The following is a 13,050-nucleotide window of genomic DNA, read 5'->3' on the forward strand; positions in this document are numbered from 1 at the left end:
AACTTAGGGATCTCACAAGCTTTCTGTCAGCTCTTTCAGTACCATCCCTCTCAACTTCTCACAGTATGAATGCAAATAAAAGGCCGCTATCGAACACACAATTTACTACAACACAGTAGCACATCATCATCAGAACGTATCATACTTACACTTGAAGACTTTGTATCAAGTTATGCAGAACACAGCAGAAGAAATATTTTTCCAACTCATTTTTTATTTTGGTTTCCATTGCTTACAGCATTGATACAGGAATAATTCATGCAAATTTATCACCTTAAATACAGCAAAGAGAAAACTCACTGGTAAGAGTATTTTCCAAGAGCTCCATCAACATAACACAATCAGAAGATAAGTAGCAGCAATAAGATAAAGTGCATTTAGCTGATGTTCTTTAATAAGAGCTTGGGGGAAGAGTGCTTTTGGAATTACCTCTTCTAAAAATTAGTTTATCATTCCTTACGACAAGCAGAAGATAATCTCCTTGCTAATAGTGTTCTTTCATCCACCAACCTGAATTAAAGAAGTACAGCTGTATTTTGTTTAAGAGGAAACTAACTCATACGTCTTTCTGTTAAAAGTTTGATTCTTGATCATTCAGCTTCTAGTGTCAAGGGTTATGCACATACTTAAAAAATACTTCCCTCCCCTGTTAGCAGTTTTGCTTCTTAAAAAATTCAAGTGGTTCTTTCCCCGTTCTATAGGTTAGGTTTCACCCCTGCAGTGAGAATGCCTACATCACCAAAATCCGAACAGTGTCAGAAACACACACATGGGCAGGACACCAGATTCTAAGAACCCATCAATCTCTTTCCGTTTACAAATCTGACCCTGGCTTTGAAGATCAGATCACTTATCAGATTTCCTCTAAAGGCCTGCTGTAGAGATAGTAGCAGCACGTCTTCAAAGGCAAGATCAGCACTTCAGGTAGTCTAGAGCTGCTGAGTAGTTCTACCCTCTACCTCAAATTGACAATTTCCTGTTGTATCAGAGATCTGCTTAATGTTTTAACTCAAAAGCACGGTACATTGCCTATTAGAAATGCATATATAATAGCTTGGGAGACTAAAGATCTGAATTTATTCACCTAATACCTACAGCAGAATAACAGTGGATGATTCCACTTACTCTGGCATACATCACCTCAAGCCTAGAGAACACATTTCCAATGGCTAGGACTCAAATTTCTCTTCCCCATTCTCAGTTCTGATATTTGTGTACTGGCAGCTGCCCGAGGAAACTGAACAAGGCCAATAAGGAGCCCTCTGATGAAAACAGCTTTTCAGTTTGGGTTGCATTCAAAGCTGTCCCCAGGAAGTGAAAGGTTTGTTTGCCGTCTGCATTCCAGGGAACTAAGCAGAGTCTCACTGCCAGCTCCTACATAACCAAGATACTTCAAGTCTTACTGCTAATCTTTAAACAGCCTGAAGTACTTACTGACACTCTGCTATTTTTTCTCCCTCTAGTATCAGGCAGCTTCTTCTCTGGACCTTCACACGAAGTGGTGAACTTGTCACAGGCACATACATTCACACCTGAGCACAAATGAGAAGTCCTAAGGCTAGCTGATACCATTTTCAATTGAATAGTCTTACTCTCAATACAGCAATGACAACAAAAAACACTTTAATAGTTCTGAATTGAGCTGTGACCTGCTCACAGATAATTCATATTCTCTAATGTTTGATACTGAACGGATTTTGGTTGACCCTAACCTCAGAATTAATTACAGGATCTGATTCTGGATTCCTGAGGGACATTTTGTGGGGAATATACAGGTCATACCCAATACATGGTAAAATACAGATCCACCAAGTGGAGAAGAAGCTTTGCAACATAGGAGCCTGATCCTGGTACTAGTGAAATCAGTGGGAATGTCTCCTCTACCAATTTCAACACAAAGAGAATCACGTCCTTATAATTCTCAAATTTTATACTCAAAATTAATTTGCTTCAGGGCAGAACTCAATAATCAATTTGATCTGTTTGCAAATAAACAATGTCTTAAAAAACTTAACCCATTCTTACCCTGGCATTAAATAGGAAGGACAGGTCTCCCACCTTCAGACTTTTAACAGAAGAGAAACAACGAATCATATTACTGCAAGGACTGTAACATCATATGGGAACTCTACATGAAGTATAATCTCTTACAGCTTGTAATCCCCATGCTGCCCTCATGGCCAAATAATGGTAATGGAATTCCAAAGGCCTGCTTCCAGAAACACAGCTGTGCAATGCCAAAAAAACCCCACATTCATCAACTTATTTCATAAAGCAGTTATTTACATTCTGTCAAGTGGCTCATTTTTTCATTCCTAATTTTCTTCCTCAACAAGATGCCAAATTATCAACACTAACTCCTTCCCAGGAGCTAGTTATGACGTTGCAAACTATTTACCTATGATGTGAAATGGGTCAGACTGCATTATTAAATAGCTTTGAAGAGGAAGAAAGTAACTCCAAAGACAATAAACGTACCAAAACAAAATCTTGGTCAGTCTTGCTCTGGAAGAGAACTAGGTTTTGTTCACAGGTTTAAACATGCTGACAGCAATAAACCTTTCTATGAAGAGAAACAGTGCAGCGGTTCTTTGCCATGTTCTACAATAACGGAAGGTTTACCTAGGAGATAGGCTTCCAGGGGCTATAAAAGTATTGTGAAATTGCGATTACTTGTGTGCATGAGATCACTGTTTAGAAAAACAGCTGCTTGTCACATACATAAACTTGGGGCTTTGAAGTCAAAAGCTCTTAGTGTAATAAAACGAATGACTCCATAAAGAAAGATGTGTTAGAATAACATTTAACCTGATAAACATTTGCTTTTAAACTTGACTGTTACTGTACCTCATTTTGATTTTAGCAGCCCCCTGTAAATGTATGAAGCACACATTGCTTCTGAAGTAGCCTGGTCTCCCAAGCAGGAAAAGGGAGTTATAAACAGCTAGTGTTTAGAGGTGGGACACAAAACAAGGATGCAGAATCCTACTGTTCACACAGCAACTGGAAACATAGCGACAGACTTCTGCTCACTCCCTTTAGGGATTCCATCACCCACCACGTTCTCTGCAGTAACTGAAAGAGCACTGAAGGGAAGAAATGGTGTTGTTTTTCCTCTTCTTCCCACACTATCTGCTTTGCTGCAAGTACTGATGTGTGAACATGTTAAGTTCACTGTCAAGCCAACCCGCTTTATTCCTGTGAAGACAAAAAATCTCTATTAGGCAAGTAAAGTTCTTCTCAAGCCAATCTGAAAGAAGCATGACTAAGATTAGTCAACAGCAAGGGGTGGAGAGGAGTGCCAAGAAGGTCCATTCCAAAATGCTACTAGCATTGCTCATCTCCTTCAGGTCAGGAACGCTAGCCAGCTAATAATCCCCAGTTTTGAGGTTCATAGTGAGATCTTGGCCACAACTTCAAATTGATCTTAATATTTGTGTAGGTATGGTATGGTTGAAAAATTCTTCCCAACAGCTTTTGCAGGGTGAAGTCAAATTCAATTGAAGTCAGATTCAATTGTGTACAATGGTGAGGGAGAGACTTTACATGATTTTCATAACCTGAAGAGTTTGTAGAAGTAGAGGGCTGTATGGTCTGGTAAACAGAAAGGAATTTTAATTCCATACAAACCAGACGAAAGGAGAAGGTGTTTTTGAGATAAAAGATTTAAATGACTGTTGACAGTACCTGAGCTTAGCATCTTTCCTTCTTCTATCAGGCAAAACAAAAAGCACTGCTCACCAATACCTCAAGAATATCCTCTCTCACCAAAGAATCTAAGTGACTTTCTATTTAGAGGCTGCAGAATACTGTTTTGATATCTCTGCCAGACATTTTAATATATTGTAGCAATTTTTTGTTAATATAATACTAAAAGGGAACAACTTGTTATGGAAAGATGTTGATGTCTGCACATCAAAACCTATGACAGAAGAAGAACTACGCTCAGAGACACGTCCTAATCTGAACATCATGGGACAATCACGGGAAAATCAGCTGTATGCAGATGTCTGTATACATGTAATAAGAATATCTCACCTGAGCAGTTTTGCTTTGCTCTGCAGTGAATCCAAAACTTCAATTTTTTTATTCAGAGCAGAAATTTCCTGCTCAAGATTCTCCCGTGTGACATCCACTTGCTGACATAAATGAGCAAATGTTCCAGCAAGCTCTCTGTGAAACAGAAATAGTTGGACAGTGAAAAGTAAGATCAAGCATTGAATTCAAGGAATAAGCCCCTCTGATGGACAGTAATGACACTGACTCAGATGAAAACATCTTTCCGCTTTTGCACAAGAATACATTAGTCAGAACCCTAACATTTGAGAGACTGAAGTACATTAAGACTAAAGGTTAATATAGCACCCACATAATACATCAGGTTATTCAAAAAAAAAAACCACACCCCATAATGTTCTTTTAGAACACATCATACGTTTTTAGATTGAGTTCAATATGCAGACTTATCTTACTTTAAGAAGGAATATAATCCTACAAAAACAAACAAACAAACCAACAAAAATGCAACAGAATTTAGTTAGGTGAATATAGGGAACTCACTGTTGGACTTGGTGGCTGCAGTTAGAACCTGTATAGCTGACAATGAGCTGCAATTTCTCTCCAGCATACTCCACAAACTGCCGTTTGAAAGCTCTCTCCTTTGCTTTTGTAGTCCAGGTGAGACGCTCATATACATAAAGAAGCCCATAAAGGCCAAAAGAGAGAGCAATCAGTCTCCAACCCACAGCCTTCCAGACCTAAAACAAGCGCAGGGAAAAGCAAGTAACACAATCATCATCTAGGAATGGTGCTGCCTCCTAACAATGGTGCACAGAATACTGCACTTGTATTTTAGGCACATGAAAATAAGCCAGAAATCTCCAGAGACAACTCTGACTCGCAAGTAGTTTCATTGGTCAGATAGCTTACTACTGATTTCCTATCTACAACGTAAGAATACCAATGGGTTAACTTTTCCAGGACATTTAAATTGCAATTACACATGCAAATGATCTTTGCCTATTTCACAGATCCTTGTTTCTGAAGAAAAAGACATTTTTAGGAAACCATTTTCCCTTTTAGGAATTGTTCATCCCTAGACACTCTGGATTCAAAACATTCTCCCTCCCCCTCAACTTTAACCCCTGTTCCCATTCCTCTGTCAATGGGAAAAATACTAATTCTTCCTTTATTCTCACAGGAATATCAAAGACTATTTAATGTTTTTATAACATAATTTGAAAGCTTTTTATCTTCACAACTATGACTCCCAACAGAACTAATATGCAAAAAAGCTCAATATTTGCACTCAAACGGAAGATAACATATTTCATTATCTGTGAACTGGGAATATCTACAAGATTCAGCAGTGCAACTACTTTTCAAGTCAGTGCCAAGGTTATTTATATAAACGCTTCTCAGACTGTCAACCCACCACTCCACCAACCACGATGATCCCCATGGAAGTTCGGGAAGTTAACGAGGCCAGTCCAGTGACCATTGACACCATGAGCTCTTCCTGGGTCATAGAACCCTGAGGCAAAGGAGGCAGGCTAGGATTTGCTGGTGTCAAAGGGCGCTGAACCTAATTTGAAAAGCAAGGACAAAAACAAAATTAAAAAATAAAAGCAAAGTACAGGAAAAAAGAATGCAAGACACTGCCCTTCCCACTAGAAAGGCAGCAACAACCAACCACTGGAGTTATGAATATCACAGCTACCTCTGACCACCCAGCAAGGTATCTCACCTGGTCATTATAGCCCATCAAGGCCCGACGACCATTCTTTGGTCCCAAAAATCTGTTCACCAGCATCGTCCACCCAAGAGAGAAATGGAATTCTATGTCTTCTTGGAAGTCAGCACAAAGTTTATCACAGTTCAGATCGTAGCTGAGCGTGAAGCACTGTCGAGGAATTAACATGTCTATCTGGCCTCGCAAAGACACTGGGAGAAGGGGTTTTAAGCCATCTGCAAGAACAGAATATAAACACATACAATAAATGGGTGATTGAGTTCACAGTAATTAAAAGGACTTGCATTCCATAATCAGAGTGCTTATTGGTTATTCAATCCTCTGCAGTTATTTTTGTTAGTATTTAAATTTCCGGAAGCCAAACGTGTTGCAAAGCAAGAGCCACATCACAAAATATCATTCAATTCTTAGTTCTTCAGATCAACTCAGAAGTCCTTCCATGGATGCTCCCAAATCCTTACAAGTAACTGCAGTTTACAGTTTAGCAATAGCTTGGAAAACAGAATCTGAAGGCCAGTTCCTAAAGTGTTGCTCTCTCAGCCACAATGGATTAAGCTGATTGCTTTAGTAATTAATATAATCATCAAACAAGTTCAGGCACACTGTGGGAAAAGCAGGAATACCTAGTCCTCTAAATATAACTGTTACTAATCACATTGGAAACTAAGACAATGCTGCTGCACATCAGCCATCAAAGTAAAAAGAAAACCCGAACATCTACCTAATTATTGTGTATTACAGTTAAAGAAAGGGAAACATTTCCTGCAGAACTGACCTATCATTTCTTGCTGCATTGTCTGCAGAGAAGCTGTGATTGCATTGGAGCAACGATCTGACATGTTACGGCCCAGACCTTCCTCAATGTGTTTATGTAGCTCCTGACAAACAAAAAAGGGTTACAAAGGTTATTGAGATTAAATAAACATAGGTAAGATGCAAGTTAGAGGCGCTAGAGCTTACCAGTTAAAAAAAAACACAAAACAAAACAAAACCCAACAAAACTCCCAAAAGAGGAGCATGCATTCTGTCTGCCCAGTCTTCTAGCATCAGGGTTTTTTTTCCCCTCTTTCTTTAGTGAAGGAGAAAAAAACCAAACCATGAAAGCTCACATACTCTGCAGACTAGGAAAGGTTCTGTTTGATGTATACAATGCAATACATCATACATGTGTTCACTTATCACTTAAGTTAGCTTAAAAAACAAACAACAACAAAAACAACAACAACAACAAAAAACAGAAAAACACCAAAAGATTTCCTTCTTTAAACTTAAAAAAAAACAGAAAACTGTTCAAGTGCAGAAGAAATGTGAACAAATGACATTTTACAATATGAAAAGCTCAGTTCTTCTCAGTTGGAAGAATGTTAAGCATTTCAAAGAGCTGGCCTAAGTACTGACTCAGAGCCTGATGAGTAAAAAAAAAAAAAGAAAAAAAAAGGCCTGCTTCTTAAAGGTTGCTTAAGCCAACCACCACTTACGTTCTTGTAAACTTTCAGAACTACTTGAGATGGATGGAAATCTGCTTGGTATTCATCTACCAACACGGAAAGCCGTCTGATTTCTTCTGCCATTGCATTTGATACCTGCAGAAACAGCCATATGGGATGTTGTGCCCCAAGGAGAGTCTGAAAACCACCGCTGAATCACACATTTCCAAGAAAGCACTCTTGAACACTAGACACTATGATTTTGCAGCACCACATTGCCATTGTTTGCCAACTGCAATACCAATGACTAGCAAAGAAGATGGTGTAGAATATGCTTTGTGTAACAATTCAGAAAAAAAAAGTCAAAATATGATGTGTGAAAAATGAATAGGCTTTTTCTATATATTCATAATTGAGCTAAAATGGTGTGTTATTATTGACAGCAAGAAAATTGACCTTGTTATTCAAGACTGAAATAAGGAAACTTGTCTGGAACGTTTTATCATTTTAGAAAGCATTCAATGCCAAAATGTAGTAGCAATAATTCAAACATTAATCTCACTGTTTGTTTAAAGCATCTTATGAGTCTCTCTGAAAGTTGTCCCCACGTATTATACTTTTCCTTTTATTATCTCAAAGAAAAAAAAGCAAAACAATAAACAAAAAAAATCCCCTTCTTCTGAAAGTATTCTCTCTCTTCCCATCTGTAACTCTCACTTCCATATTATTTCAAACCTTTGTCAGCACTGAGCGTATCTACAACCATGCTGGTGGCTGGTTCAGACCATCTTTTCTCTTCAGCAGTCACTCATCCTTACCTGCCTCTCCACTTCTTCTGTGATCTGTTTTATTTTCCGCTTGTAGTCTTGAGTAAGGAGCTCCAGCTGTTTGTCAATAAAACCTAAACGTTCCTGTCGCTCCTCTCGCATTTCCAGACAGTAAACTCTGATGGCAAGAAGGACACATCAAAAAGCCAGTTAAGTGCATTTCTTATCTGTAGATACCTTTCGAATTCCAGAGACAAAAGACATTCTCCTGCCCAAGAACAAAGTATGCCAGTATCTATAACACATTAGACACACATGGCATACAGGCCAAAAAGGATTTTCCTCTCTCCATACTTTCACTATTCACTAGAAGCAAGACTACTAGTTCACATCCTTCCTGCTCCCAAATCCTCTGTATCCCACTTTGTATTTTAAATGCTCACGTTCCCTTAAATCTCTCCCAGAATGCAAGCTTCAGTCATGTATCAAGCATCAGCATCTCCTCACCGCTGTTCCTGGGCAGCGATATGCACAGAATCCATGATGAGACGAACATCTTCGGCAATCTGCTTTGCTCTCACTGTATGCTGCTCAAATTTTGTCTTTACTGCTGATTGGGAGATACATTCCTGCACGTAAGAAGTAGCCGAGATTAGCATCAAGCAGAAAAAGACATTTCTCCTTCTCATGTTTATAACCTCTAGTCCCCAGCCTTTCAGAAAAAAAGCCTAAACAGAAAGTTAGCACATGTAACACTCACCTCAAATCTTCTCTCAAAGTTCTGAAACTCAAACATTCTCACTTGAAACCCATCTGCCAGTGCTCCACCTGAGAGAAGAAAAGTACAAAACAACCACTTACATTTTGAGAAAGCAGTAAGATGTTTGACATCAGTAAACATTCCAGCCTAACCTTGGAGCCAACGCAAAAGAGTTGCTAAGTCATCTCTTTGGTTTTGGCTGCTCTTTTAATAATTTGACCCACCCCAGTTTTGTCTTGTTTTGGGACAAGGAATTCTACATTTCTTCCCTATAAGAAAACTGAAAGTCTCTGTTAGCTATTTTTACCTCCTTCTGGCATCCCTTGAGCCTTTTGAATCCTGGCATTCAGCACTTCTTTTGCAGACACAAAGAAAATTCGATCCCCTGCCTGTGCTCGATCCACCACACCCAGCTCATCTACCAGGAAACTGGTACACCGCTCCATGTGTTGTCGACGTACCTGAGGGATAAACAGGAAAAACTCTTCATGCAGTTAAACCCACTTTATACTCCTTCTCCAAAGTTAGATCAGGTACACAGATGCCCTCTGCTGGTCTAAGCTACCAATGTAAAACAGTAATAATAATAACCCTTGCTGTTTATAAAATCCTCCAGAAGTTATCCACGTCATCTAACATCAAAACGCCCCAGTGAAAGTTCTTTATTTCCTTCTTACAAATCTCAGGAGTCTTGTTCAGACTGCTGTGCTATACTCCCTCTAGTCTGCAAGCTATGGTAGTAAAAACCCAAACTGCAGACCCTATAATGTCCATGCAGCTAGGAGGAATTTAAATACACCACAAACCTCTTCCATGTATTCTGGTTCAGAGGCAGATGCATCCCAGCGGTTATTTAAAATAAATATATTGGGTCGAGACAGACGTTCGTTCACCTTGTGAAAGAATTGTTTCTCCTATGCAAAAAGGAACAAAAACACTTGAATTAATATGTCTAAGCTTTTAAACTTTTAGACAAATTCACTTAAAACTAGCAAGTGGACTTGAACATACAGTTTGCATCAACGTTGATTCTGAATTTGCCACCAGGACAAACACATCAGCATCTAGACAGAACTTGTCAATCCAGCTGTCCAGCTCTGTGGTTACATCAATGCCAGGGCTAGCAGTAAAAAGAGAAGAGATGTTACTATGCCGTAGAAACACTAAACATATAATTTAAGAAGTTCATAAGAAATGTGCTCCAGCTATTCAGGGCATTCATTTCCCATGTCTGAGCTACAGTGTCCAGAGGTGATGCAGACTAATCAAGAGAAATTGTGGCTGTTAATTACAGGAAAGGACTTTGGTCACTGTCACAGAGGAGAACAGGGTCACTTCCATTGATGTTTGCTAAATTTATATTTGAATACATCTATGTAATAAATCTATGATAAAGAGGAAAGGAAAGAAAGACATTCTCACCTGTCCATGAGCACCAGGTCATCCTTTAAGAGAGAACATTTGGAATTGGGCCACATTACGCTGACTAGACTGCCAGCATTCAGAAGCTCATCTTGATGAAGGGCGTGAGCCAGCTGATTCACTGTCTACTCAAAACAGGAAAAAAAAAACGGATGCTAAAACTTTTTAACACAATTATCTTCCTTCAGGGTTGTTCACAATTCAAGATAAAACAATAAAACCCAACTTTGTATCTTTTTTCTCCCTGGGATTTTTTCCACATACAACTTGTTTGAGTCTCCCCAGTCAAAAAACAACCATCTAATAAGAGTTTATGAGAAAGTTTCCTGTTAAGAACGGCTGAGGAACTATCAGGAAGGCTGTAACCTTGGTCAGTTATACCGAGCTCAGAAGAACTTCCTGAATCATTTCAGCTCCCTGTTATCACTCACAATTACAGCACGTCATCTATCACATAAAATGTACAAGCCCTGTCTTATAGCTTCCTTCATTCCTCCCTTCCTAAATCAAAAATCCTGCTCCTAATCTCTGCTACTTCAATAATTAAATTCCTTAACTGTGAAAAATGTATTCAGTGTGATTTAATTTTCTTGTTCTTTCCCTTTTCTGGCACTTCTTAAAATAGGGACAGCGCTCTTCTCCTTTATTTTATGCTTAAGGGAAGCGTACCTTAACATTCTTCTTTTCCTCTGAGCCTTCAGTAAGCAGGAAAGCCTCATGTCCATCTGTCCCTTCTACACGCAGGAAACAATTAGTGGTGTGTCCAATTCCTGAAGGAAGGACTTTGTCCCACAGCATAGCATTTATCACCGTGCTTTTTCCATTGCTTGTCCTGGAGAGAGATCACAGGATGGTGTAGCTGGCTTCTAAGATTCAGGTATACTCATTTTGATGTAACAAAAACCAATCTTTCTAAACCAAAGCAGTTCCAGAAATAACAATTTAGGTGCCATAGGCAACTTACAGAAAAACTTTTCTATTATTTATTTTAAAAATTCTTCCTAATAGATTACGTTCCACAATATTGGTGTCCAATTCACAAAGTACTAGCACCAGGGACATCTGCTACACGTTGCATGCAGAAGCGCTAGTGCTTCTATAAATATTTTTTACTGGCTTCGATCCCAAAAATGCGAATTGCATTACCAAGTAGGGAGCGTAGGCAATGTAAGCACGTGACTCACCTTCCAAAAAAAGCCACTTTCATGTGTCTCCTTGCCAGCACTTCACTAATGCCACTGACTTTTGACAGATAGCCTTTGACTTCCAGTACCTGCTCTTCTGTGGTGACAGGATCAAGCTCGACATTCTTGTGCGTTTCTAAAATCAAAATATATCATGCCTCTGAATTCCAGAAGTCATCTAAGTATAGGATGAAACATCTCCTCATAATGTAACACACACAACCAAATATTAATGTGTCCCAAAGACCACATGGGTAATCTTAAACCATACAATTACACCCGGAGGCAATTTTGCATCAGCTGGTCTCTTTTACGTATCTAATAACCATTCTTATCCTTAGGACTGCCTTGAACAGAACACATCCAACACTTCAAACACCCCAGCACTCTTAAAAAATCTTCCGCATGTGAAGCTGGTAGAGCCAACTATTGGCATAAGTTCCACATGACTAGCAATGACATGTCCAGGCTAGAACACTGTAAAGATTATAGGCACAAAACCAAACGAGCCTTGCAAAGTTCATTAAAACAAACAAACAAAAAAACAACCCTCCCAAACAACAACAAAAAAGCAGCTTGCTATCTAGCTCAGTTTCATAACAGGTATGAACTACTTATGTCAGGTGTAAAATATGAACCCTGAATACTTCATCCACAGTCAGTAAAATATTTCTTTTTGTCCTTCAGATTAATATTGACAAATAAAGAGATAGGCCTTAACAAATATGAACAAAAACAGGTCTAACAGAGCCATTTAACCAATAAAGGTTTTTTGGTGAGTGCTTGGGGGAATTATGTGTGGGCAAAAGACCATTACAGACTCATAGTGGAAGAGTTCAGCTTACCTTCCAGGAACAAGGAGCTCTCATTGATGTATGCAGCCAGCTGTTCAAAAATACCATTGATTTTCTTCTTTGCAGTGACAAAATGTTTAAGCGGAGAAGCATTTACCTCAGCCATGTGTCTTTTATCCTTCTTCACTGCAACTATTGACTTGGAACGACTAAACAATAGTGACATTGCGCTACAGGGAAAAAAAATGCAAAAAATAAAGGTAACTCACCCACAACTGACAGCTATGCAAGTGTCCAACATTCAGGGAGTAGACACCTGACAAGAACTTGACAGCTAAACGTTTTAAGGACTAAATCTTCTTTTAAAGAAGGATTTTTTCAGTTTTCCACAATTATAAATTATTCAAATATCGGGAACAAAAGGAGTCACCTTTCCTCCCTTCTAGCAGAGAGGCCCCAGCCCCCCCTGCAGAGCACCGCTCCTCCTGGCCCCGCTTACTTTCCGGATGAGGGTCCCGCCTCACACGCCAGGCATGGTCAGCTCCAGCCCTCCTGGAACACGAACGAGCGCAGCTCTCCCGCCTTCCCCTCGCCCTGGCCGGCCTCGATCCCGCAGCTCCTCCGGCGACGCGGAGCCCAGCCCGTCCCTGCGGCAGCGGACGAGGAGTTCAGCCCTGAGCAACCCGGCTCCGCTCCCTGAGGCGACCGCCACCGGCCTCCCCTCAGCGCTGCCGCGGCAGCGGGCGGGAAGCGGACCCTGACAGGAGGCGCCCCCCGCAGCCCCGCCCCGCCTCTCACCTTCACCGCCGCTCGGCCGGGGCCGCCATCTTGCCCGCGCAGCCTCAGCCGCCGGGCGCGCCCCGCGCGTCATGGCCGCGACGGGCGGGCCCTGGCCCGGGTCGTGACGGGAGGTGTAGGCTGGAGGCGCTGCTCCCCTCACGGGC

At 40.4% G+C, this 13,050-nt stretch overlaps 1 protein-coding gene across 1 annotated transcript; it reads right to left on the reverse strand.

The window, feature by feature from the left end:
• Nucleotides 1–207: 207 nt before the first annotated feature.
• MFN2 (mitofusin 2) lies at nt 208–12,951 on the reverse strand. Its single transcript, XM_084300290.1, has 19 exons — nt 12,905–12,951; nt 12,606–12,753; nt 12,158–12,336; nt 11,313–11,448; nt 10,798–10,960; nt 10,129–10,253; nt 9,718–9,826; nt 9,513–9,620; nt 9,014–9,167; nt 8,707–8,774; nt 8,454–8,575; nt 7,998–8,124; nt 7,231–7,335; nt 6,528–6,630; nt 5,747–5,967; nt 5,435–5,584; nt 4,561–4,757; nt 4,039–4,173; nt 208–3,198 (listed from the first exon to the last, which is right to left on the reverse strand). The coding sequence occupies exons 3-19, from the start codon at nt 12,330–12,332 to the stop codon at nt 3,129–3,131; spliced, it is 2,268 nt and encodes a 755-aa protein (XP_084156416.1). The 5' UTR covers nt 12,333–12,336; nt 12,606–12,753; nt 12,905–12,951; the 3' UTR covers nt 208–3,128.
• Nucleotides 12,952–13,050: the final 99 nt, after the last annotated feature.

Source organism: Netta rufina, assembly GCF_964035555.1.
Source record: "Netta rufina genome assembly, chromosome: 22".
Classification (NCBI taxonomy): Eukaryota; Metazoa; Chordata; class Aves; order Anseriformes; family Anatidae; genus Netta; species Netta rufina.

Excerpts from the sequence above, each read along its gene's own strand:
- MFN2 (XM_084300290.1), bottom strand. The coding sequence starts at position 12,332 with ATGTCACTATTGTTTAGTCGTTCCAAGTCAATAGTTGCAGTGAAGAAG. Across the intron at positions 9,168-9,512 it reads AACCAGAATACATGGAAGAG|GTACGTCGACAACACATGGA; the intron begins GTTTGTGGTGTA and ends TTTATCCCTCAG. Across the intron at positions 4,758-5,434 it reads TCATCGTGGTTGGTGGAGTG|GTCTGGAAGGCTGTGGGTTG; the intron begins GTGGGTTGACAG and ends CGCTTGTTTTAG.